The sequence below is a fragment of the Brienomyrus brachyistius genome, chromosome 17 (assembly GCF_023856365.1).
Source record: "Brienomyrus brachyistius isolate T26 chromosome 17, BBRACH_0.4, whole genome shotgun sequence".
Taxonomy (NCBI): Eukaryota; Metazoa; Chordata; class Actinopteri; order Osteoglossiformes; family Mormyridae; genus Brienomyrus; species Brienomyrus brachyistius.
Window position 1 is genome coordinate 6,104,923 of NC_064549.1, and position 27,124 is coordinate 6,132,046.

The 27,124-nt window shown below is 47.8% G+C and overlaps 1 protein-coding gene across 3 annotated transcripts in view; it reads left to right on the top strand.

Moving 5' to 3' along the window:
* Positions 1–27,124, top strand: part of cntn5 (contactin 5) — a 129,252-nt gene that overhangs the window by 48,966 nt on the left and 53,162 nt on the right. For all 3 annotated transcript variants that reach the window (XM_048980971.1, XM_048980970.1, XM_048980972.1), the window contains exons 3-5: positions 13,498–13,704; positions 20,459–20,582; positions 21,890–22,065. In XM_048980971.1, the coding sequence (XP_048836928.1) occupies positions 13,498–13,704; positions 20,459–20,582; positions 21,890–22,065 (507 nt within the window). The remainder of the gene's footprint in view (positions 1–13,497; positions 13,705–20,458; positions 20,583–21,889; positions 22,066–27,124) is intronic.

The following is a 27,124-nucleotide window of genomic DNA, read 5'->3' on the forward strand; positions in this document are numbered from 1 at the left end:
TATTTAATGTGAGGCAGGTAGTGCATTTTGCTCTATGAAGCGCCGAGGCCACATGGGTCGGTAAGGAGCTAATGCTGAAACCTCACGTCCTGAAGACGCCGGTGTCCGTGTCGCGCCGAGCCGCCGTCGGGTCACTGCGGCAGGGTAGTGCCGCGTGAACAGTGTGGGGGACGCACCTGCTCCCAGTGACCTTGGTGCTGCTTGTTTACTCTCACGAATAACAGCAGATGAAATTTTCCCTGTCATTAAACACTATGCTTTAAAATACAGCAGCCGCAACAATAAACTAAGTGAAGAATTGTCATCCGGGTTTGTCCTGTCGGGCCATAACTTTGAATAAATGTGCTTCAGAGCAGCAGCAAATGACAGAGATGTTTCGATTGCTTCCTGCTGCTGAGGAGAGACTGATGGTGGAGCATGGTGCACTGGGCTGCTGCCACCACTTATCTATTCATTACGTGTTTTATTACTGTACTGCCATTCCATTCAAATGGACGACCACACTTTGTATCTGTGTGCAGGACTAGACAGGGAGTAGATTGAGCATAAATGTTCAGCTTCCTTTGCTTTAATTGTTAATCTAGGCACATTAAAACAACTCTTTAAGGTCCGTTCGTTAAAACACAGGTGACATTACAATGTTAATGTTAACAATGAAATTCTGAGTGTTTACCTTACGGAAAAAAAATTATAACTCGTACATTAAGCATATTTAGCGTTAAGTCAGCTAAATCAATTTAAGTCTGTGTTGTTATCCAAGGATTAAGTCAGCCTTGTCGTCCCAGCAGTCATTCATCTGCTTGTTGGGTATGAACACGGTTCGACTGCCATGTTATTGCCTGTGATGGAGGTTGTGCCTATGACCTAATGGACCGTTACCTGTCTCCTTGTTACTTGTCCTAACAGATTTCACCCCTGGGTTTGCCCTTATTTAAGTCTCCCTGAAATGTGTTTTCAGACATCTGCATTGTGTTTTTTTGCATTTTATTTCCATTTTCTGAATGTGCTGTTTTCTGTTGTGGTTGCTGCCTTTTTACATTTCTGTATCATGGCTTCCTGCTTCACTAACCCACACTCAGAAATGACTTCCTGCTTCACTAACCCACACTCAGAAATGGCTTCCTGCTTCACTAACCCACATGCAGAAATGGCTTCCCGCTTCACTAACCCAGACTCAGAAATGACTTCCTGCTTCACTAACCCACACCCAGAAATGGCTTCCCGCTTCACTAACCCACACCCAGAAGTGGCTTCCCGCTTCACTAACCCACACTCAGAAATGGCTTCCCGCTTCACTAACCCACACCCAGAAGTGGCTTCCTGCTTCATTAACCCACACCCAGAAGTGGCTTCCTGCTTCACTAACCCACATGCAGAAATGGCTTCCTGCTTCACTAACCCACACCCAGAAGTGGCTTCCTGCTTCACTAACCCACACCCAGAAGTGACTTCCTGCTTCACTAACCCACATGTAGAAATGGCTTCCTGCTTCACTAACCCACACTCAGAAATGGCTTCCTGCTTCACTAACCCACATGCAGAAATGGCTTCCCGCTTCACTAACCCTTCTGTGGAAAGCCACTAAACATTATTGAATAAATATAGTTGTCAGGACTTGGCTTCAGTTTTAGCCACTTAAAAGCAAATGTTGTCGGTAGATCTGTAAACACGGAGCTACACAATGCCATCTGCTCCCCAGCATAAATAACATATTAAACTGTCTACTACAAAACATTTAACTCATCCCCAAGCATATTGATGCATGCAGTGCATGCTGAGTTTGGAGGTGATGGTCATGCTTGATTCATTTGCAACACCGTGGTGTGAAGGTCCTGCTGCTAGATAATACCAGGTGGTGTGAAGGTCCTGCTGCTAGATAATACCAGGTGGTGTGAAGGTCCTGCTGATAGATAATACCGCACGGTGTGAAGGTCCTGCTGATAGATACCACGCGATGTGAAGGTCCTGCTGATACTGTAGATTCCACGCGATGTGAAGGTCCTGTGGATAGATAATACCGCACGGTGTGAAGGTCCTGCTGATAGATACGACGGGATGTGAAGGTCCTGCTGATAGATACCACGCGATGTGAAGGTCCTGCTGATACTGTAGATTCCACGCGATGTGAAGGTCTTGCGGATAGATAATACCGCACAGTGTGAAGGTCCTGCTGATAGATACCATGTGATGTGAAGTCCTGCTGATACTGTAGATTCCACGCGATGTGAAGGTCCTGCGGATAGATAATACCGCACAGTGTGAAGGTCCTGCTGATATATACCACGCGATGTGAAGGTCCTGCTGATAGATACCACGCGATGTGAAGGTCCTGCTGATAGATACCACGCGATGTGAAGGTCCTGCTGATACTGTAGATTCCACGCGATGTGAAGGTCCTGCGGATAGATACCACGCGATGTGAAGGTCCTGCTGATACTGTAGATTCCACGCGATGTGAAGGTCCCGCTGATAGATACCACGCGATGTGAAGGTCCTGCTGATAGATACCACGCGATGTGAAGGTCCTGCTGATAGACAATACCGCGCAGTTTGTCTTTAACAGCTTCTTAACATGGCTGGGACTCGTTATGGTCTATTGGCAGGTCACATGATTCTCTTTATGGTCTTTGTTATAATAACTTACAAATGTCTTTACGAGCCCCGCCCCTCATTTGTAAGTATGTGTGCTTGTTCAAGTCTCGCATTTGTTGTCTTGTACTTTTCCCACGCCGAACTTGAAGGAAACGTCAGGCCGAACTTTCTGTCATTTCCCGCTTCGGAGGCGAGACGCAGGATGACAGGCCGCTGTGGAGCCTGTGAACGCTGCAGTTCCAGAACCTTCTCTTCGTTTCGTCTGTTCCCCCTCAGAGGCAGAATCTCGAAGCTCCCACGCTGTTTTCTATTCTTTTTCTTTTTCGCCAGGTGTGTATTTTTATACGCCTTCCATTATTCCCTTACAATACTTTTGTTGGAACAATGAAAACTGCAGTGCTTGTAGATCGAGGGTGAGGAGACAGGATGGCGGGGAAACGAGGGCAGCTAGACGAGAATGGAAAGTTTCAAGACCAGACTTCGGGTACCTCGAGTGATGTCGGCATAGTATCCCACCCTTTGGTACCGCCGATACTCTTAGTAAGGTATTCACCTATATCTGCATTGTGATTATTGCTTTTTTCTTTTTAAGGTGGACTAAATGGAGGATGTGTGAGCGAAGAGCCAGGTACACTGAGAAAGATATATCAGAGCTTTATCGCTGCTTCTGACGGGAAAACACAACAGCACAACTTGAAAGCGAGGAGCTATGGCTGCATGCTGTGAATCAAACATCATTTTTATCTGCGGCATGCCGGTGGTTTGCCAAGGTTATCAGTCCAGCTGCAGCAATACATCCGCTAATCACTGCTTGTGTAGCCTGCAGCCCGTACCTGCGGGGGAACGAGTGCCAGATGCCTCTCCACCCTGGGAATTCGGAGGCAGGAAGTTATCTGCCTTCCGATTGGATCCTCACATCTCCTTTCCTTTCTCATTAATAATAAAGGTCCTCGATATTCCCGTAGAAGCCATGAACAGGATGAAGACCCTGGTCGAGCAAAGACAGAGCCCCCACCATTCTGTGGGGGTGGGGGGGGGGGGGGGTGCCGGAGCTTTGATTTCCTTCCGAGTTGGACGTGAACGTGCCTGAATTTGATTACTGTTGGCTCCTTAGTTTGATGAGTGCTGCAAAATGATGTGGCGACTCAAACATTTAATGAATCCATTAATCACGCCGTTTTTGTTGGGTGCAGGAGAGACACTATCCTGGGGAAAAAAAATGTTTTTGATGTATATATGAAGGTGTGCGTTTCAGCGAATAGTTGTTCTGTGGCAATATTTTAGAGCAGTTTGTGATTCCTAGAGACAGGAACTGAATGCCATATTTGATGTATCAATGCATATCCTGGATAAAATCCCCTTCTGTTTAATGGTCCGATAGAGCTGATGCATTCTGATTCCTGCATCCCAGTCCTGACGTCATATACGTTTTATTAGTAGGAATGTGGGGAATCCATTCCTTACAGCTTCGTTACTATTCTGCTCTCTGCCCCACATACAGTAAGCATGAGGGTGTAAAGCAGTGGAACCGGCATAAACACTTCAGGCCAAGGATGATCCTCGGGACAGTGTGTTGCTAAACAACTCATTCCAAATAACACGGCATTCATTGGAAAGAATGGAAACATGGAATCAAATGACCTTTGAAATGTCTGTAATAATGTGTCTGGGCTTGAAAAGTGAAGATCACGGGTAGCGTGGTGGTTGCGTAACACATGCCTTTGTACGGCCCACTCCACCTGTTAAGGTTGGGCAGCGCGTGGCGGTTATGCTTTCGGACGTGCCCCGTTCACGTCGCGTGACCCGAGCGGCTGCAGCGCGCGCCAAGCGGAGTAACGGCGAAAGTTGCGGGTGGAGAAAATTGGATATGAGTGTTGACTAAGTGGCATAGCGAAGTGATGGCTGCAGTTTGCCTGGTCTACTGCAGGTGGACAGCAGATGTTACAGTCCATGCAGCTTCCAAATCAAGCGTTTAGGGTGGGGGCTGATATTTTCCTCTAGGGGTGTGACAATTCATCGATTCCAATCAATATAACGATTGTTAAAGTTTAATCAACTCAACAGTTAACAGATATCGTTTCATGTCATTTAACCATGATGATTCGCCAAAACTCTGTCAAAAAAAATAAATCTGTGAACACAAAGTGATCTAGAGACTCAGCGTAGCACAAAGTAGAGACTAATGCATTACAGTACATTTTATGTAGTTTGGTACCCCTGTGTTCCTGTGTTTTCAGAGAGAAAGCTGTACATATCCAGAAATAGTTTTTTGTTGTTAGATTCCCTTTTGCATTTGTACTTTTTCTTCTTCAGATATTTTTTGCGTTTTTGAGACATGTATAGTTTTTTTCAACATACTCTGTTGGCAAAATAAAAATTCAACCGTTTATTTTTAAGTATTTTTGAATTCAAATAATTTCCACTAAATCGGCTTATGTTTAACTTTATTGAAAATAGTGATCACATATTACTGAGTCGAATCGAACCGTATCCCAGTAACATATCAGATATCTCCATATATTAAATCGCTGCTTTGCAAAATTGAATGGTACCGTGACAAAGCTTGCGTGGGTCTAACACCCCCAGTTCCCTCTGTCGGTGTATTTAGCCGGCAGTGGTTGGAGTTGGGGTTGGCCTGATAGCTGGTGTTTGGTGCGTTCGATCTCCAAAAGCGATGTGCACCTGATTCGTTTGGCTGATGGAAACAGCATTTGCAGTGGCACAGGTGCTGATGGTGTGATGGTGTATGTAACCTGCATTCTCCATTTGGTTGAAATCTACACCTGGCTCTAGCAGGCCGTCTTCGTAGCAGTAAGTGTTACACCTGCATTTGCTTTTGTATGGCAGTGAATGAAAAGCTTTTTGTTCTACTCTCTCTCTGTTTGACCCATAAGGCATTGAGCTGGTACGTCAAGAGACTGTTCAGTTTTATTCAGCCATTCCCCCTCCACCTGCCGGCGCCCCCCCACCTCACGGCACCATGCCTCCCCCGCAGAGGCCGCTGGCTGAGCCCAGCATAGTACAACCTCGCTTTTAATAACGGGCCACACGTCCAGCCGTAAGGTACCTGACAGGACGCCTGTGGCACAGCACTACGCCGCGGCTGTCGTTTCAGGAGTCGTGGGGCACGTCGCTTGCTACGGGAGCCTCAGCTGAATTCGCGGCAAATTCAGAAAGCGAGGTAATCTTTAAAGTCGTCTCCAGAGAAATTAACTTTATCGGAATTCGCTCAAACAAAGCAGATGTGTTTATTTCAGTTCATATCTCTGTTTATGTTCGGGTCCCCGTAGCAAACACTATAGCAAACACTTTTGTAATTTAAAACGGCTGCATTTCCTTTTGTCTCCTTCCCTGACGAGACACCGCGGGACCTTTAAAGGGGCTGTTTTTTTTTTTTGCTCTCATCTCAGAAAGACTCCCCGCTGACACCCGTAAGTCAAACCGCAGTGTCGTGTCAGGCGCCTTGTCTTTCTGATCACCAGGCCTCCCTCCTTAGCTGTATGGATTTCAGGAAGTGGGAATCTTTCTACCTGAGGGCGGAGGTGCGCCAGCGGTAAATTTGCCAAGCTTCTTGCCAGCCGAATAGCAGGATGACAGATTTCCCAGACATTACGCATCATTTGTGGGTGCCGGGGATCTTCTGTTCCAGGTGGGCTAACTGGCTCACAGATTGGAGCCCAGTGCAGGATCTGGACCAGTCAGCTAGTACATTCAGTGAATCTTTTCGGAAGCCTCAGTGAGAGTGACCGTACTGATCATGTCCTGGCTCTGTGAGCGTTGATCCCCTAATCCCTTAGGAGAAGGTCACTTTCGCTGCCTTCCTCATCTGCCCTAAGGGTCCCGCAGGCCGAGCAGCCGCTCTGATGCCATGGAGATCCCCCGGCAGATGGACGGCGACCTGTCGGGGGCCAATAGCACGACACATACGCGGGCAGAGGCGGCGCACGGGGAGACTGGCGGCCAGATGGGACCCATCTCCGTTTGCTTATAAACGACTGTAGCGATTAGCGGGTCTGCCTGATGACACGGGTCCGCGACGCGGTGCTGGGCGCCGTCACACCCCAGACGTGTGAAAAACACTGTCGTTTACACGCTGGCTAACGCGCCCCGTCTACAGCTGGGGAGTGCAGGTTAGTGCCTACGCCAGCTGGATAGGGGGCACCCTAAATACAGGGCCTCCCGATTGGTGGGGCTGAGCTCTCAATCAGCGGCACTCCCTCACACATCACACATGACGTTTTGTAAGAATGTTACATTGTGTAATAACTGGACGGAATGTTACGAATTGAATGAAGATAATAACATGATGAATGAACATGATAATGATGATGATAAGAATTGGGTAATGTTGCAATATAAGATTATAGTATACTATATAAATTTGTAATATTTTGTTGAGTAATGCGGTGTTATTACATGTGTTGTTACAGTGTGTGACAACAGAATATGTAGTCACATCGCATTATGTGATGAAAATTTGTTACATTTTGCTGAGTTATTGCATAATTATTACATAAAACGTGGTAACTTGCTTCCTTTCCCATGATGTTCTGTTTTTCAGGCAAGCGAAGCACGTAATCGATCAATCGCTCCCTCGTGTTTATTGTTTGCTGCTGATTTTCTTCCCAATATCGTATTAATTTGGCGAAGAGCTTTATTATACGTTGCATGCTGATACAGACTGAAGGATGTTGTCCCCAAACAGATTAATGCTAGTAATTTTGCGGGTAGCGCCAGCCGCTACGTCTCCGCGTCTGACCTCGATTCGCTCTGAGACCTGGGAAGGAATATCACAGAACAGGCCCTGTCAGATCGTTCTAGAAACACACAGCTCAGAATGGTCCGTGGGACGCCTCTCCAGTTCCAGCCATCACTCTCCCATCTACGACCTCACACCACTCTATCGGCATAGGGGGAGAGGGTGTGGAGGGGGGGGGGGGGGGGGCAAAATTAAATGTCAAATTTAACTTGCAGCTGGCTGCCTGTCCGCACTGCTTTTTAATGGGTTTGTCACATAGCTGGAATAGGACTTGTCTCTGGGAGCTTGGAATTCACTGAAAGCATCATGCATCATTGAACGTCTCTTGACCCGTGAAGCAGAGGCTGCAGAAGGGTGTCAGGACAGCTCTATCCCCGCCAGATTGGCTGAAGATATGCCATTAAACGAGCAAGGAGCAATAATGCTCTCTCCATTTATCAAGTGTTATTTTCCATTTCGTTTCGGGGAATCCCTCCATGATCGTTTCGTACTATAACACTGGGCTGAAGCGTTTAGATATGGTAAGACTTTCAGGGGCTGCAGATCAGCGTGATGCAGATTAGCGGTGATAACCTCTAGGTTACCGTAGTATTTCTCTCGCTCTGTTTTTACTGCGTAAAACCTGTTGTCATATCACCAATCGGCTCTCATTAGTGCAATTCACACAACTAACCAACAGGAGGCGACTCCTTATCTATCTTACATCAGCGTGTCTTTGGCTCAGACTCTCCTAGACTGGGACACGGACCTGAATCAGTGCGATTCTCCCCACGGTCATGCAATCTGCTGACTTTACGATGCTGTGCTTCCCGTAGTTCTAGGTTCCTGTGTAATTGTTCCATATTTTAGCACCTTTGCTTTGCCTGTCATGATATCGATGGGTTGATATTGCGCATCGGCGACTTTATGGGCGGCTCAGCAGGAGCCGTGGAAGACTATCAAAGCAGAGCTGGTTTTTCGTCTCCGGGAGGAGCCCTGGCTGTCGGACACTCCTGAGTAGTAAAAGCGCCTGGTCAGCTTAAACCAGCAGTATCGTAGGGTGCATGTGACCCCAGCGCATGCAGTACTGCAGCGATGGGAGGCGAGGGGGGCTTAGGCTGTCGTCCTCATCGCAGCAACAAGATCAAAATGTTAGGAGACGTCTTAGTTCCTGACTGTTAGTGTGGACAGTGACAGTATGGGGATTATTCAAAGTGACTCCAGCTTTGTTGGGGGTCAAATTGAAATTTCTGCAGTACAACTTTCATACCGATGAGACATGACCCCCCCCTCCACCCCCCCTTTTATATAGCCTGTTCTGCTGTGGCATAATACAGTGATTAGTCCTGAGGCTCACAAACACATACAATTGTTTGTAATGAATAACTGCCGGAAGAGTGCCTGCTTATTGCTTGAAGTGAGGCGCCTGCTCGTATATATAACGCGCTGCATTATGCGAGCTGTGCCTGTAGCCTGTGTGCATCCTGCACGCGGGATGTTTTATGTGTTTAATGGGTGATTTTTTATGCTGGTAAGATCGGTAGCTCCCTCTTAATGGCCTAAATAATTTAGCACATCTAACCACAGTCTGATCACTTGGACGAGAACTCAGACAGCGAGAAACCCGTAACGGTCTCAGTCTGATGTGGTTTGGTGTCTCGTGGCTGAGGCTCCCCTGTTTCCTAAGTGCACATGCCTGGTGTGTGTGTGTGTGTGTGTGTGTGTGTGTGTGTGTGTGTGTGTGTGTGTGTGTGTGGTCCTGGTATACGATACCGAATGTCCCCACAAGGTGATGAATACCTGTTATCTTGACATTCTGGGGACCATTTTTTCAGTTGCCACAAGGGGAACTTCAATTAATTTAAAGTCTGTGAATGTAGTCAAATGCCAAAAGTCTCATATTTTGTTTGGTTAAGGTTAAGCTTATGGTTAAGGTTCAGGCTGGGTAGGAGTTAAGGTTTTTCTTAGTTTGTATTTGGATTATGCCCATAGAAATGTATAAAAAAAGATATAAAGATATGAAACCTGTACCTGCCTACCTGTTGTGTCCTTTATTTACTTTATGATGCAGTTTTTTATTCTGTGATCTGGCGTCTTTATCGTGGGAAATTTTAGGAAGCTTTGACATGGCCAGTTAACATCCCATAATGCAAAGCAGCCTACCCATGTAAATGTAGAACGATGCGGTGTAAAATTCTGCCTTACAGTTTCTGGATAAACAGAGATGGGCCGTAGGGGGCGGGTGAGGTACGTAGGTCATGCCAAGGTGGTGACGGCAGTCAGGTAGGCGGTTTTTAATGAGGGGGGGGATCACCCTGATTGAGGATGATGCTATCACAGTGGGGTTTAAAATGGATAGAGCTGCCAGCCAATAAATATCAGAGGCAGGTAAGGAGAAATGAGGCAAGGGCAGGCTTGGTCAGATTGGAGAGTGAGCTGCAGGAGCATTCTAGATGATCTGGAGAGCTTTCAGGCGTCATGCAGGGGAACCAGCCTGTAGGTGCCAGGAGACTGGAGGAGGTGTCCTGGGCGATTATCCGTCAGCCATTATGGGTCTTCTGTCAGCCAGTGGGGTGGGGGGCTATGCTATTTATCAGAACTCAGTGCTGGTGATGGGCTGCAAAGGCCCCACATCTCCTGATGATCTTGGCATTGCAAGACTCTGACAGTATTGACTGGGTTTTGATCATCTCCGCTACTCGCTGACAGCCCATCCCTCAAACAGAGTCCCCCCCCCCCTCCTAATTCAGCCCAGAGTTGCCAACTTTGGTCAGCTGGCTGGCGTGAGATTTTCAATTTGAGGCAAGTCTGCACACACATGCACACATTTCCTTGTAAATACTCTGTAGGGTTTGCAAACTACCCCAGTGTTTTTGATGTGGCTATAATGGAATAATATAGATTCGCCATAAGCTCTCTTTACATGAAGCGCTGCCGGCATCCAACATTACCGAGGCCTGCTCAGGACGGCAGGCCTGCTCAGGACGGCAGGCCTTCCCACGTGATTGCGAAGCGGCATCGCTTTATGACCTTGATTTTCACCTGACCGAAAGGTGAAAGAAGAGGAGCAAGACAAGAACCCGAGACGCAGAGACCAGTAGGGGTCACTGCTTCCAACAGACAAAGCTGACAGCTGAAAGAAGCCCGCAGCTGTCAGCTTGATCTGTGCCACCCACAGAAGTACTTTTTTCATGTAATGGCTCGTACCTGTCGTGAGGCTGACCTTGCCGTGAAGGTGGATGGTGCTGTGAGAAGCGTGACGTGATGTGATGCGATGGTCCTCTCGGGTTTTCTCGGATGTACATCTTGTCGGGACAAGAGGAACCTACTGGGATCAGTAAGCCGATAAGGTGCCCTGCGTTTGGCACCCTGATCCCACACACAGAGCGATCGCAGCACATACACATAGCTGCGTCTAGCTTGCATCATTTAAACTTGTACGTTTCAAGCCTTGGAAGGTTTTGCCTTTTTTAACTAAAAATAACATCATCGTGACCTTTTTATTTGCTGTAATTTAAATGCATTCAGTTATTACTGCGACAAAAAGGCAGGTGACTCTTTATACTCAACTGGTTAGTTGAAACATAGTCTCAGTCTGGATTATTACTTTCCGGACCTGAACTATCCATCTCTGATCTATACAAACTGCATCCCCCCACCCCGACCCCCCCCCCACCCCGACCCCCCCCCACCCCCCCGCCAAACCAGCTGAATCGCATTGTGCTGAAATTTTTACCTAAAATACATCTGACAAATAATTTTTTTCTACCACAGTATCTTTCCATTTTTTTGAAAATATTAGTACTGAAAACGTACAAGACGAGCGAGACGGGGGGGGGGGGGGGGGGGGGGGGGTGCACAATGAAATGAGAAACGGGAGGTGTAGAGAGACACCCAAAAGTCCGGGGGGGGGGGTAATAACCAGAGCATCTAATCATCTCTGTCAGAGACGAGACCCATGTCCCCGGCACCAGGTCCTGGCTCCAAGATGCCGGAGAAACAGGGGCAAAGTGATTCCTGTCACTTCCCATGTGCGCCTGCAGGGGAGAGGCCTCGTCAGCCCTCCCCCCGCATCAGATAGGAAAGGACCCCGACGCTTGCGGTTTCCGAGTCAATGTGACACATCGATCTCCTCCTTTGGTGCGTCCCAGCCGACCGCGTTTGTTTGAGTGCCACATAAAGACAGTTCAGAAAGGCTTTGCCGCTTTTAACTTGATGCTTATAAGCAGGTCCCTCTCCATCCAGAATATTCCACTGCATTTACAGAGTGCAGATGGCCGCCAGTGGACGCGTCTCCCCAGTGGCATTGCGTGTGAGGCGGGGGGCAGACCCTGCTGTGCCATTACTGTGTAGGAGACTGGGCAAGGGGGTGGGTCATGTGATGGTGTCATGTGACAGGATCATGTGACTGCCATTCACCTTAATCACCTCCAGTGATAATAAGCCACATTTGCGTTTTTATGTGCTAGCATTGGCCACTCGTGTGTGCCCGTATCTCAGATCTCCGTGCCTGTGATTGCCTTCGACTCATGACTGGCGGCCACTCCGGAATGAATGCAGCGAGAACGGGGACGTCCGTGAATCACGACCTCGGAAAAGCTAACCAGCGAAGGTCACATTAGCAAGTATTATGAGTATCTTTAATTGGGATCTCATAAATGTCAATGTAGCTTTTCTTGCGAGTCGAGTCCGGCCTGCAAAATAGACATAAAACAGGCAGACACCCATGTTGCCGGCGCCATGGAAGAGCCAGTGTGCATCGGACCTGAGATCTATCCCATAATACATCTGGGATTCCTGTCCAACAGACAGACGCTGCTGCACCCTTAGTGAACTTGTGCTCACGCTGCAGTTGTGGATGGAGGTTTCGTCGTTTAACTGGCGCCAAGGTCTGCTTTGGAGTATTTTACGTTCCGCGTCGTTTCAGCTGCAGATGGGCGGAATCTCGCCATGCGGAGCTCGTGCCGCCTGGCTCAGTGCTAAACGTGCGCTGCATGTTTTTCCGTTTATTTAGCAAATGTTGTCATATACGGAGCTGACACCTTTTAGTCACAGACATGCACATGTGTATAATTCCCCAAGGCAATCCAAGTTGAGCTCACAGAAGTTCCAGGCCCCCTACTGCTCATTTATCATGATAAATTTAATTACTAGACACTGTGGTCCACATGTCACCGGAGGTCACTTTGCCTGACGTCGGCAGGTAGGCGTACATCATAAAGTACATCAGTAAGAGGCGCATGTAACATCTTACAGAGAACTGGAGACACTGAATCCATCACCCGGAAATGAAAAAAGCGGGATTGCTGCAAATGAGGACTTGAATATTAAACAATGAATTTCACCGGTATGTTGAGAATACGCAGTGTGTATTAAAATGTATGAGTCATGCCTCTCACTGTAGAGCACACCAGGCACTGCGTTAGGCAGCAGAGTCTGCTCAAAAGGTAATTAAGCCGCTCGACTTTAATCGGGAAACGGTATCGGCATAATTTACTGTGTTTCTCCAGGTTAAGTCACTAATTAAAGTCCAATTTGTTTGACAGTGATCAGAGAAAAGCTAAAGATGTAACCACCGCCTGGTAAATTTGCTGGGATGCAGACAAAGTGAGAGGCTGGCTGGCGGTGAGATGATTAAGATCATGGTCTTCTGAAACTCAGTATCTCAGGGTAAGGACTGATACGCGGTTACTGCAGTGGGGACAGAACCAGGAGAGAGAGAGCAGCGGGAAATGGTTATACTGGGCTTACTGGTATGGTGAAGCCTGCGCCCACATGGAATCTACTGCGTTCTCAGGAATCTACTGGCTTTCCAGGAATCTACTGCATGCCTGGACACAGGGCGGCCAGCCCTCACACATCTGTGTGACGCTTTTCAGACTCTGACGCTCATGTAAGAAGTCTTACAGCAAATATATATTCTTCTATTATAAACCTGAAATTAGCTACATTGAACGCATTAGGGTGGTTTGCAAACCATAGAGATTCTTTGCAAGGCATTAAAACTGTTACATACATGTAAGTGTGTGTGCATGTATCTGCACTGACATGTGTCAGATTGGTCTCGAATTAAAAATCACGCTCAGCCCTTTGGATCCCTCTTCACTGTGATCGTAATGAGGGCTCATGCATCATACAGCGTCTAACGGATGTCACACTCTTTCCAGAATTCTCCACAGCGGTGGCTGGGCGCCCCGCCTACTACGCTACTGTGCTGAGGATGAAGCAGGATTCCTCATCGCTTGGATACAGGGGCCGGCCCCGGCAGGACCGCCGGGCCGGGTCGCTGGCCGATTCCGACTGGCCCGGTCACTCACGGCACCCCCCCTCAGGCCTCGGTACTCAAGGCTCCCAAGAGGACCTGGGGAGCGAAGGTGGGTGGCATCGACCGATCTCTGCCTTTCCTGCTCATCAGTCATGCTGTAGATGTGATTGCTTTGCAGCACGTCCTGTCCGATGCTGGGGGAGATGCATGTGGATGGAGCTCAGCGCTCGTCTGGGATCTCACACATGAAACATTGATGTTGTTCTGAGTGCAGAATCCAATAATTCACATCTTGTCATTTCTGGCATTCCTGTGGGATCTTGGAAGGAACAAGCAAATATTGGCTTTTGTCACTGCAAACATATCTTTCTCGGTGGATGAATTTGTCAAAAAAAAAAAAAAAAAACAATCAAGGCGATTCCTTGCCCCAGTAGGGGTGTGTGGTGGGCCTGTGTCAGCGATGGGTTACCCATGTCAAAAGAGATTAGAGGCTGGGCGCTGCAGCAGAGATTATCGGTTAAACATCCCAGTGGAGGATATTGGTTACACATTTTGGCAGATTATGCGATAAACATTTCAGCCAAGGTTATTGGTTAAACATTTCATTGGAGATTATTGGTTAATCGTTATAGTGTAGGTTATTGGTTAATGATTCTAGCAGAGATTATTCCTTGCTGAAATAAATAACCAATATCGCCCTAATATTTCAGAAGTGGTCAGTAATTGTCTGCATGTTCTCATCATTCCTCATTGCTCCTCCTCCCCCCACCCCCCCATACTTTAATGCCAGCTGAGGCTGTTCTTCATGTTCACATAAAAAAAAATAATAATCAAGCAGCGTGATGTCATCCAGTCCCCGAATCTGTCACGCTTCTCGCCCTAAATCAACCTTGCTTCTGTAACTCTGCAGCAAAATCGCCATTTCAGTCACTGTCGTAAATCTTATTACTAAAACATAATGTTTAATATGTTTGTACGTCTTACTTTAATTAATCGCCATCTTTTGATGGTATCAGCTGGCTCTTTATAACGCCTCTCTTCGCCCCCCTATCCAGGTCTTCACAGCAGTAGGAATGGCAGGGGGCAGAATGCCCAGCCCCGCTGGTTAAGGTGTAGCTCATTGGCTCTAAATAGCCCCAAGTATCTCTGTAACGAAGCAGATCTGCCGTGTCTGAGCCCAGGTCTCACATTTTAACCTGAGGTGTTTCTTAGTACCCAGAATGCAAAGATCGCACTTGTGGTCTTACCAATCTTACCAAATTGCCCATAGGTGTGTGAGTGTGCCCTGTTAGGGGTTGGTGCCCCATCCTGAGTTATTCTGCATTGCAGCCGTAGCTTCCAAGATAGGCTCTGGACCCCCTACCACCCTGAGTGATAAAGACACGTGGGTGTAGAAGATGGATGGATGGGTAGATGAATGCATTTTTGTAGTAATTTTATAGTTATGGACATATTGGATATGGAGGGGAATTCTGTTGCATCTGTGGTGCGTTTTGAGAGCAGTTAAAGGACTTCGGTCTCGTTTTAGCATCGCTTTCTTTGTAGCGTTATACATAATTTAGCCTCGATCCCTTCCAAATGGAGACTTGTTTTAGATTTGTTTTTCCCTCCCGTTTGTTCCTGAGGGGGCGCGTCTGTCACCTGTCTTGCTTTAATTACCCAGGCCAACAGTGGCATGAGTGAGAGCCGCGCAGACTTTGTGGCCCCTCATCGGCACACAGCACCGGTGCTCCGAGTGACAGGTCCGATCCTGGCCCAGTCAGAACCCCACCGATCGATCACGGGGCCAGAAAATGGAGTCTGGATGCTGGCCAACACATGGAGCAGCCGGTGGCTCCCCGACGCCCCCTGCTGGCGTTTTGCCCAGGGCCTCCCACACTCTCAGTTGACAGGTGCTCTCCTGAAAAAAGCTTTTATTTCCTCTCGATTAAACGATATTAGCCAGCGACTGTGGTGGAGACTTTTTGACATGACAGTACGTGTGGACGAGGCTTTGTGTCCTCGGGAAATGTAGCGTGTGTGTGTGTGTGTGTTTGTGTGTGAGCATGTGCATGTGTGTGCTTTACCTGAATGTGTTTGAAGTCAGCCTGGCCCGGAAAGCGAGAGCCCTGAAATGTTTGTCTTTCCAAGGGCTCTCCATTGCGGTGTGCCTGTAATAGAGATTCGCTGCGCAGGTTCCCCATCACGCTCCCGCAGGATAAACAGCGCTTTAGCTGCTCAGCCATTGATTTGAATGGGCTGCATTATTCATAACGCTGTGGCAGTATGGAGAGCCGTTACCACGGAGAGCCGAGTGCCGCTCCACATACCCGCCGAGTCGCTTCCACCTTATTACACCCATCTCGCCCGACGGCTTGCCGCCATAACCACGTGTCATAAGAAGGTGAGGAGCACCCACCTCCTGCATGGTAATGCCCTGGACGTGATGAATGGGAGGCCCTCAGAGGAAGAAGACGGAGATCCTTCTTCCTGGTCGTCTGCAGACCTGCCCTCGGTACTGGGTGGAGGACTGACATGGAGGTATTCTTCAGACTGTTATTGGACCTCAGAAGAAGAGATTATTCGCTTCAGTGAATTGGGTGCTGTGTGGCTCAGCGGGTTTGGCCTCTCTGCCCGTGATCAGAAGTTGGTGGTTGGAATCCCATCCTTGGGAGAATTGTCACATGTCCACTGGGCTATCGAGCAAGGGCCTCAGCCCCATGAAATACTCTGTAAGACAGGATGTACGATGCAAAGAAAGCATCATTTGGGCTGTGAAGCCTTATGGCTGAAGAAGCTTCAGAATATCACATGTAAATATGCGACGCCATGTTTGTTTGGCTGCACCACCCCTTACATGCCAACGAGATGCTGAGATTTATTGCTTTAATACGATGAAACTTGATAGTATGTGGATGCAGCTGTGGTCCCCCAGGAGACCTAGTCCCCCGTGCCCCCCCCCCCCCCCCCCCCCCCCCGAATGCAGGCATGAGAACAGGGAGGGAGTCATATCAGGCCTCTCGGATAGGATGAGTCAGGGGCTGATGGCCTATCGACAGACCCAAGTCTGATAGTCCTGCTCTTTTCCGTGATGAAGGTGCGAGATGGCAGGACCCATAGACAATGATTGATTAGAGGGGGTTCGATTTGCTGGAAAAGTAAATTAAAGACGGGGAGGAACATTAGAGTGGTGTGCTGGGAGGGTGGGGGCCCTGCAGTGCTGCTTTCTCTATTTCCTCAAGTCCCTTTATCACCCCCCCCCCCCCCCCCCCCAGTACCACAGAAATGTTCCCAAACATGTCAGCGTAAATCGCATGAATTGCACCAGCAGAGATTAATGCATTTAATGTGAAGTAGATGTAAAGCGTCACGTTAAATTTTGCATTTGGAACCAAATAATGAAATCGCATCCGTCATCGTTGGCTGCATTCATATTTCTCAGCCAGTTGATCTGTGGAGCTGGCTGTCATGTCGCGACGCCTCCGATGTTATTTCTGCTGTTTGTGAAGATGACTTCTTGTGATGTCCAGGTCGGCTTCAGTAAATGTACTTTTATAAAGAGCCAGACCCGCATGTTAAGATTAGGTGCTGGTCTGGATGCTTCTGAGGTACAGTGCTGTCCGGTAGGATCGTTGGCCGTCACTGAACCACAAGCCTTCCGCCTGAGCACCTCATTACTCTGCTGGGACGCCTCCTGGTATGGCTTCAGACTTGGCCTGTATGGAGGACACATTTTCCACATCTCTGGCTTTCTCCTACCTTCTAAAGCAGCGTTTCCCAATCTGGTCCTTGGGGACCCCCAGACAGTCCACGTTTTTGCTCCCTGCCAAACAGTCCACGTTTTTGCTCCCTGCCAGCTCTCTGCCAGACGGTCCACGTTTTTGCTCCCTGCCAGCTCTCTGCCAGACGGTCCACGTTTTTGCTCCCTGCCAGCTCTCTGCCAGACGGTCCACGTTTTTGCTCTCTGCTAGCTCCCTGCCAGACAGTCCACGGTTTTGCTCTCTTGGAGCTGGGAGGGAGCAAAAATGTGGACTGTTTGGCAGGGAGCAAAAACGTGGACTGTCTGGGGGTCCCCGAGGACCGGGTTGGGAAACACTATTCTAAAGACGTGCCCTGTGACAGACCCCAGTTACACCACCTTTCACGGTACACCGCATTGCATCTGGCGCTCTGCATCCCTAATTTAATAAACAGCCTCTGCAAACGGACGGATGAGCAGATGGATTATTTGGACGGCGAGTCGGACCACCTTGTGCAGTGGGGCTCAGGTGTGTGTTAAATCCCATCAGGCTGCTGCTGGGGATCAGCCAGCCGGCCAGATCTCATGGCCTCCTCTCTCGCTTTTGGTCAGCGCTCAGCAGTCCAGGAGTTGCATGTATTTTATGATAATTTTTTATAGGCCATGTTGTTCATATATTTTAAAAAGAAACCTTTATCCAACCTATCTATCCAGTAGATGCTATTATCTAAATGATCTTGTTTTAACATGATTCTTGTATCATCCAGTTGTGCTGTTTATGTTGTGGTGTAACCAGGGCCCTGGGTGTGTAGTTCCTAATTTCTCAAGGGCACTGGATGTGTAGCTCCTGGTGTGACCAGGGCCCTGGGAGTGTAGTTCCTAATGTGACAAGGGCACTGGATGTGTAGCTCCTGGTGTGACCAGGGCCCTAGTAGTGTAGTTTCTGGTGTGACCAGGGACTTGGGTGTGTAGTTCCTGGTATTACCTGGGCCCTGGGTGTGTAGCTCCTGGTGTCGCCAGGGCCCTGGGTGTGTAGTTCCTGGTGTGACCAAGGCCCTGGGTGTGTAGTTCCTGGTGTGACCAGGGCCCTGGGTTTGTAGTTCCTGGTGTGTAGCTCCTGGTGTCGCCAGGGCCCTGGGTGTGTAGTTCCTGGTGTGACCAGGGCCCTGGGTGTGTAGTTCCTGGTGTGACCAGGGCCCTAGGTGTATAGTTCCTGGTGTGACCAGGGCCCTGGGTGTGTAGTTCCTGGTGTGTAGCTCCTGGTGTCACCAGACCATTTTTAAATGCCAGCATTTACCTCCTGGTTCCCACAAGATTAATATCATGCTGAGAGTCTGACAGGATTGCCATGGAGGTACCAGGCACACCTAGAACTTTATTAGCCGTTTCTATTTTAGATTCGGATTGCCACACTGGGCTTGTCCTACATACTGTTTGCGATGGAAGCCATTTAAAGCCATTCTGTGTCTTTGAAACAGACATTTTTAAAGCATAGTATCATTGTCAGAGGTCTTTTGTTTAAATAATTAGTCCACATAATTGGATTTATTTTTAGAAAAAGGCCTTCAGCTTGGACTTCCGGGGAGTGTGGTGACCAATTACAAATGCCTGTGTATTTCATTTTAGTTAACTTACAATACTGACCAGCCAAAACACCACTAAAAGGGTCCTTGAATCTGATTTTCAGAGAAAATCACCATTCAGTTTGTGAATGCAGCCGTTAATGGTCAGATGCGGTACAGCGCGTCGCAGATATTGCAGGGAAGCAGACCGTCACCGGCTCAGTCATGCTGTTTGGTCGGTTACATCTCATGCAGAAAGCATTAGCGAGTGGTCTGGAGCATACGTCCTCAGAGGACGGCCAAAAGCTTGGCATTTGATTAGATGTGAAAGCTTCTCCAGTAGCTTGCAGGGTGTGAATTATTTACAGAAGAAGGGAAGTTGCTGTACGTGTAAGAGGGAGACGGCGACAGAGACCCAAGTGTTTGGGCGTTTAGGGGTTTCTTTGGAGAATGAAGCTTTTCATCTCTGACGACCTGCAGATCCAGAGAGGCGCGTTTTGGTGTCCCACGGTTACTCCGCCTACTCTCTGCCGACCCGTCTGGTTGGTGGGACCGCCTCTCACCCTGAGGGTTCCCTGTTTGTCTAACACCCAGAGCACCTCACTCAACACCTGCGCGGAGTATCTGGCAAGTCATTAGCCGACCAGTTAATCACATTTTCTTTGTAGATGTCCAAGGATCCATGACAGCAAAAATAACGACAGCGTGCACTGTTCTCGTGCAGCGAGCTCAGTTCTGCTGCAGTGCACCGGAATCAGGCAGAAACCTCCACTTGCCTTTGTGATCCAGGGGAGGGCCAGTCCAAAACCACTTTGCTGGAATTTGAATTTGGAAATACGCGTCCCCATCGGCTACACCTGGCTGCCTTACGGCGTGCCTGCCGCTTATCGCTGTGGGGGCTGCGGAGTCACCCCCCCTAGCCCTCCTCTGGGGGCTCATGTCTCAGCCCCTGCATCTGCTGCAGGGCCAGGGATGGAGGCTGCCGGCCCCTGTGTCAGTAACTGCTCTGCGTCGCCAGTGTAAAATGCACAAATGGTGGTGATTGTGTCACTTGTATACCTCTACCGGAGGTGCCTCCATAATGAATAAGTCCCAAAAATATTTTTTGTGGTCATTACCTGTCGGTTTGGGGGGGGGGGGGTGAGCTAACAGCAGCAAAGGTGGGATCTGAAGGTAGGATCTGTGCGGCGCATTTCTAATGCGATAAGCTGATGCGTGCCTGGGCTGCAGTCTCCGAGCATACACAAAGCAGGAAGCCAGCAGCGAAGTTGCCGTCCCTGGAGTCTTTACAGACTCCGCGTCATCTCTATATAGTGTCTCAGCGGTACAGCGACTTCCTGCAGATACAGCAGGCGGCAGTGAGTGTGTCCAGAGTGATTTTCCTGGGACCCTCTAACACGGGCAAATTCTCATTTTCTGTAATAGGTGTAATAAAGGGTAACACATATTTACCCTCATCCACTGCCACTGCCTCCACCCGCTAATTAGCTTTCTGATCATTTTATTTGCCCAAAATTAAGTAGTGCAAGTGGCGAAGGTATGATTCCTTGTATTAAAATTTGCGAACCATCTTTGCTCCCCAGAGAGAGAGGAGTTTGGGCCTGTGTTTGTCCAAGAGCCCGACGACACCATTATCGCCTTGGAGTCCGAGGAGAAGAAGGTGACGCTGACCTGTGAAGCAAGAAGCCACCCTGCGCCCACATACAGGTGTGTGTGTGTGTGTGTGTGTGTGTGTGTGTGTGTGTGTGTGTGTGTGTGTGTGTGTGTGTGTGTCTGTGCGTGTGTGTGTGTGTGTGTGTGTGTGTGTGTGTGTGTGTGTGTGTGTGTGTGTGTGTGAGCGGGTATACCTATCCTTATGGGGACACAATGTCCCCACAACATAATAAATATCCGTTTTTTTTTTCCCTTATGGGGACCAGTTTCCTGGCCCCCATAAGGGAAAACTCTATTTTATAAAAGTCATGAAAAATGCAAAAACTCTTGTATTTTACTTGGTTACTTATGGTTTTGGTTAGGGCAGGGTGGGGGTTAAGGTTGTCATAGTTAGCGTTAGTATTTTTCCCATCGAAGTGAATGAGCGGGCCCCATAAGGATAGGTATACCCTACATTAGTGTGTGTGTGTGTGTGTGTTCAAACCACAGCGGGGCTCAGCTGGGAACTGAAAGACACTCACCAGGAATGCCAGAAGGGTGCTTCATGTCTATAATGACCTTAAATGTAGTCCAGATAAAGTAGTCCAGGAAGACTCTGCTGGACTTCAGCTGCATTTTGTAAGCTAGAATGAATGAGATGTTTTGAGGAGAGACTGTTAGGATTCATAGCAGGACCAATTCATGAGCATTGAGATTTTATGAACAGATGTGTGTCACCAACCATTCTCCCTGTACCCTCCACATATCCTATCTGCACATCATCTATGCCTGTCCTCTCTATATGTACTTTCTGCACATCCTCTCTGCCTGTCTTCTCTGCCTGTCCTCTACACACATCTTCTCTGCTTGTCTTCTCTGCCTGTCCTCTACACACATCCTCTCTGCCTGTCTTCTCTGCCTGTCCTCTACACACATCTTCTCTGCTTGTCTTCTCTGCCTGTCCTCTACACACATCCTCTCTGCCTGTCTTCTCTGCCTGTCCTCTCAGCACATCCTCTCTGCCTGTCTTCTCTGCCTGTCCTCTACACACATCCTCTCTGCCTGTCTTCTCTGCCTGTCCTCTACACACATTCTCTCTGCCTGTCCTCTCCGCTTATCCTATCTGCCTGTCCTCTCAGCACATCCTCTCTGCCTGTCCTCTCTGTTTGAACTTTCTGCACATCCTCTCTGCCTGTCCTTTACACACATCCTATGTGCCTGTCCTCTCTGTTTGTCTTTTCTCTGCATCTTCTCCGCCTGTCCTCTCCGCTTATCCTATCTGTATGTCCTTTCTGCCTGTCCTCTCAGCAAATCCTCTCCACCTGTCCTTTCTGCGCATCCTCCCGGTCATGGCTGATGTGTGCCCCTTCTATTGATTATAGATGGATGATCAATGGGACTGAACTGGATCTCAGCACCAACTGGCCTTACAGCCTGATCGATGGCAACCTGGTTATCTCTGAGCCCAGCCAGGCCAGGGACTTGGGGAGGTACCAGTGCCAGGCCCATAACAGCATCGGCACTGTCCTGAGCAGAGACGCCCAGCTACAGTTTGCCCGTGAGTGCACCCCTTCCTAGTTATTACGGACATTCTTTACTGTGACGGAAGCAGCCTTGCTCCCGTACCCCTGAGAAGGTGCCTCTCCTGAACTTCAGCTGAGCTGCCGATCGCATGTTGTTTTCTTTGTTCTGTTGACCACATTTTTAGCGAAAGTGGCCTTCGAATTTCATCCATTTCGGCAATGCACATAGACTACTCTATAACAGCAGGAACTCTGTCAATATTTGAGCCTTCAGGTAACCTTCAAGCTCTGAGTCCTTGTCAAACAAGCCACTCACCACCAACCAAGACATTTGTTCTCCAAGAGGGCTATTTCTATGAAACCAGGCTTTGTTTGTATCGACCTGATAAACGGGCGCCTTCATTATGATGTCATCATTCATCAACGCTATCTATCACTCCATCTGACAGGGAGCCCTTTGCCAAGTGGAATATTCCCTTTTGGACCGGGCAGCAGTGCTACCTACTTATGTATGAGTTTGTGAGAGCATGTGTGACGTTTTTCCTTAAGCTGGTCCCCTGCACTAATTCCCAACCGTATCCGTGCCCCAATCCAGAGAAGCGTGCAGAGAAATCCTCCACTTTGAGAAACAAAAATGTGATGAGCCCATGCATTCTGCTCACAGTCTCCCAGCAATGTTGACCCTAACAGCCCGAGGAATGCATGGCTGCCGATGTCTCCAGCAAAGCCAGCTTGGACCCAGAGTGTACAGGTTAGGTGCCTGATGCTGTGGTTGAGCTGGCCATGTGCTCCAGGGCTGTAAGAATGACGTTCGCAGTAATGCATGTCTCTCTAAAGGCATTCATGTTTATATTAAGCATCTTAACCCACACATGGCCTGCGGAACATTCTTCAGTTGCAACTTGAATGCGTCTTCACCCAGGACCCCCGAACCAAGCTTACCCATGAGGACTTGGTGTGTCTTTTCACTTGATTTTACTTACTCATACAATATTTGTAACTTCTTCAGCAGAACCATTTCTTACGCTACATGTGAGATACATCTGTGATGAATTTTTATCAAAGGAAATGTCAGCCTGTTTGTATTTTTCCGTGGGATGATAATCTTGGCCTGGTCGTTGTCAGCGCCGAGTTCATTGTTAGTTTGGATCATATGTTCCAGTCTCACCAGAGTTCGGGGCACAAGCTTTTGTGTTGGTTGTGAAGCTATCTGGCACAAAGTGCTGGATGAGATGGCAGAGGACGGGAGAGGTTGCAAGGGGCATCGCCAGCACCCTCTTCTGCATCTGATGTGGAAGGGAGCCTCAGATAGACTCAGCTGGGAGTTCTCGTGTGTGTGTGTGTGTGTGTGTGTGTGTGTGTGTGTGTGTGTGTGTGTGTGTGTGTGGGTCTGGAGTCGTAAGTACAGAAGCTGAGAAAAGCTGTGAAGCATCGTTATGTTTTAAACCATTTTCTTGCGATAACGGAATAATTTTCTCGATACCTTGAGAAAATAAACATTCTCTCCTCGCAATAATGGAATATACCCATTATACAAGGATAAAAATATAGCCTAAGGTTTAGCGTATTACAGCCATAGCCTGTCATTGGTGAAGTTTGAAATGGCAGAAGAGCAGTAATGTATTGATCACTATGTCACATGTTTAGTCTGGGCTTTACACCGGCTATAATAGATTTGTTCCAAGCTGTAGAGGACATTTGCATTATGAGCAATGCCTCCTGTTTATGTTGCACAATGGTCCTGGGAAACGCCACATCTTATCATCCGCAGCATGTGTAGATCATATGACAATAAAATCCACCTAAATTTGATATAAAGAAACCTTCACACCCATAATCACACGTAAGCAAAGTGTCGGAATTCCAGTAAGAAAAACTGTGCTCCGGCTACACAATGGCAGACATACAGAAAAACACTTGTTTATACTCTGTACCCCAGTGAACTGGATCTGATATGAAATAATGGAGATGATATTAAAGTATGAAATGCTAACTTTACTTCTTCAAGGTAAATTGAACTGTGTAGAAGCTCCAGACCTTATTAAAGCGTGTCGCCACCACACTGCTGAATGTTGCCATTATTACGAAAAAAAGCTGCTATCATTTTCTCAAGATCTTGAGAAAATCTTGTTGTTTAACTTGTTTTTATAAAAACTTTCTCAAATTCTGTACGTAGGGGACTCTGTACACAGCTGTACACAAAATGGTGTCTGCAACAGCACACAGAGAACCATGTACCCTCTCCGTCTTTGTCCCCTCTCTGCCTTTGTCACTATCTGTCTTTTTCCCTCTCTCCACCTTTGTCCCTCTCTGCCTTTGTCATTGTCTCCATCCTTGTCCCTCTCTCTGTCGCTGTCTCTGTCTTTCTCCCTCTCTCCATCTTTGTCCCCCTCTCTCCTTCTTTCTCCCTCTCTCCATCTTTGTCCCCCTCTCTCCTACTTTGTCCCTTTCTCCACCTTTGTCCCTCTCTTTCCTGCTTTCTCCCTCTCTCTCTGTCTTTGTCCCTCTCTCCATCTTTGCCCCCCTTCATCTTTGTTCCTCTCTCCACCTTTGTCCCTCTCTTTCCTGCTTTCTCCCTCTCTCTCTGTCTTTGTCCCTCTCTGTCTTTGTCCCTCTCTCCATCTTTGCCCCCCTTCATCGTTCTCCCTTTCTCCACCTTTGTCCCTCTCTCTCTGTCCGTGTCCCTGTCTCTGTCACAGCATAACATACTTTTCTATTTATCACTTGACTGAAAATTTTTCATGCTGAACGTTTAATCCGCAGCAAGGCCTCGGTTCTTCAGGTCCATTCACCATCATTCGCTCCCAGAGTTTGTTGTGCATTTTATTTATACTCTTTATAGTATTTGTGATATTATTGTTGGTTATTTTGTTTATCCTATTCAGGCACATGTTACCCAGAGTCCTGTTCTTTGTTAAAATGCATAGAAATGAATGTGTCTGTAGGGTAGTGTGGTTGGTAGAAATGGGCCATTAATAATATTATTACATACCATTGTGCATTGTGCATGTGAAAATCTATACAACACTCCATATAATCAAATAAATACTAGAAATTAAATAAATGAAAACAAAGGGAATAAGGGAGCAGTACACATAATAAAAATAGATGCATTGTGCTCTCCGGGTGCTTATTGGTGTCATAGGAAAATAATACAGAATAATCTTCCTGTTTCAGAAGACAACACCAGCTGTAATTTCTACGGAGTGGTCGTCCATGGAAATGACAGAGCTGTCACATGGATTTATTAAACAGATCACTGCATATTTCTCTAAAATAATCAAGGCTGAGTTCATGAGAAGGCAGGTCATTCGCTATATAACATCTGAAGGTTTCTCTCACAGTTATACCTGCGTTCCCCTTGCCAAAGTCCTTCATGCAGCCGTGCCTTTATGTCAGAACTCTGTCCAGTTGTCAGCTCGCCAGCACATATTTGAATAACCTTTTTTTTTCTAAATTATGTCACCGTTACACACAGCATAAGGATCTGAAGGAGGGATAGGGTGCCCCCTGTTGACTCCACAAAGTGGGCCGCTGATGCTGCCGGTCATTCAAAATCCACACAATGGCGCTTATTTTTCCAGGCATGACTGTACAGATTTTGCTTGATGTTTTTAAAATAATCCATCGCTCTTAAGAAGAAGTGTACGGCAAGCCCCACAAAGCCGGCAGCGAGCTCAAACGGCAGGCTGGCTCTTCGTCAGCGCGCGGCCTGGACCTCGACTCCCACGGAGACGAGCTGCCGCACGGATCTGACGGCCTTCTGTTGTTCCTTTGAAAAAAAACGAAAAAAATAACACGAGAGCCGCGTGCTTTTGCCGTGGTGCTCACAGATTGTGTAAGTTGGCCCCCAAGCTGCCCCGAAAGGATGGGTTCCTGAAATCCACGGATCTCGAGACACTGGCAAAGGCTGCACTATTTTCAGCCTGCCCTTTGAAGACATTGCTCTGATGGATTTCCTGCGAAGTTCTTCTCCTGCATGGTCCACTCTCCTGGAGATGGGAGCCGATAAGCACCAGAAACTGTCTCTCATCTTAACACTGAGTCTAACCCTGTGTCAGCACAGTGTCCCGTGGTTATTACTTGCCCTTTGACGCCGTAAAAGCCTTGCATTGTGTGTGTGTGTGTTTTGCTGTTACATCTTCCTTGCCGTTTGGAGCCTTTAGGATACGATTCAGAAGCACAAATTTACAAACAGTAAAATGAGATGAAGCTTTTTTATCCACAGCATGAATAACTTGATCATACCCCTTAGCCTCTGCTGTTCTCTGACACGGTGAGGCTGAATACCATTGGTTACCAATCGGCATATTCATTTGCATAACAAACAGGCGTCGCTTGTGGGATTGGAGCGATGGCGATTCCAGGCCAAATGCTCCTCTTTCCGTGTGGGTGCTCGAATTTTTCCGAACGTTCAGCGTAAACGCCAAGGATGACGGCATTAACATGTGGGGACAGCTCCATGAAGTCTGGTAGCAGAATCAGGAAGGTGGTACTTTAGATGTCTGGGTGGGAAGACCGTCTGGTGTAGTCACTAAGGAGAAGTGGAGCTCAGGTGGAGCTGCTGTCCGGACCTGGCTGGGGTATCGCTGTCACGGCCGCAGGCTGTTATTCAAAGCTCACTGAGGGCTGAGACGGAAACCCAGGCGAGAGTGACGTGAACGCTATGGCCTCTGTACTCATTACTTTTCCTCTGGTCCCTTGAATAATCAATGAAAAAACGCTGGTGCGAAATGCAGACCTCTGCGTTTCTGCTGTGGTCCCCAGTAGCACTAAATCTTCGTCTGTTACTCCCCCCGTAATTTGTGTGGTGGCTGATAATGACCAATAGGAATTCATTTATGATCCTGTGGGGACTTTTTTTTTGAAAAAATGAAATACAAGCCACTGCAGAATATTGGTATGAAATATTCCCTTTTGACAACCCGCAACAATAATATAATAGACACTATTTAAATACGGCTGACTCACACATCACCACTCTGACTCTGGTACCAGTTACAATTCCTGACTAGACTCAAACTCACATGCACTGTAAAGTCAGAAAAGGGCCCTTATATAATTACTACAAGCTGAATTACTCATTTCTGCTGT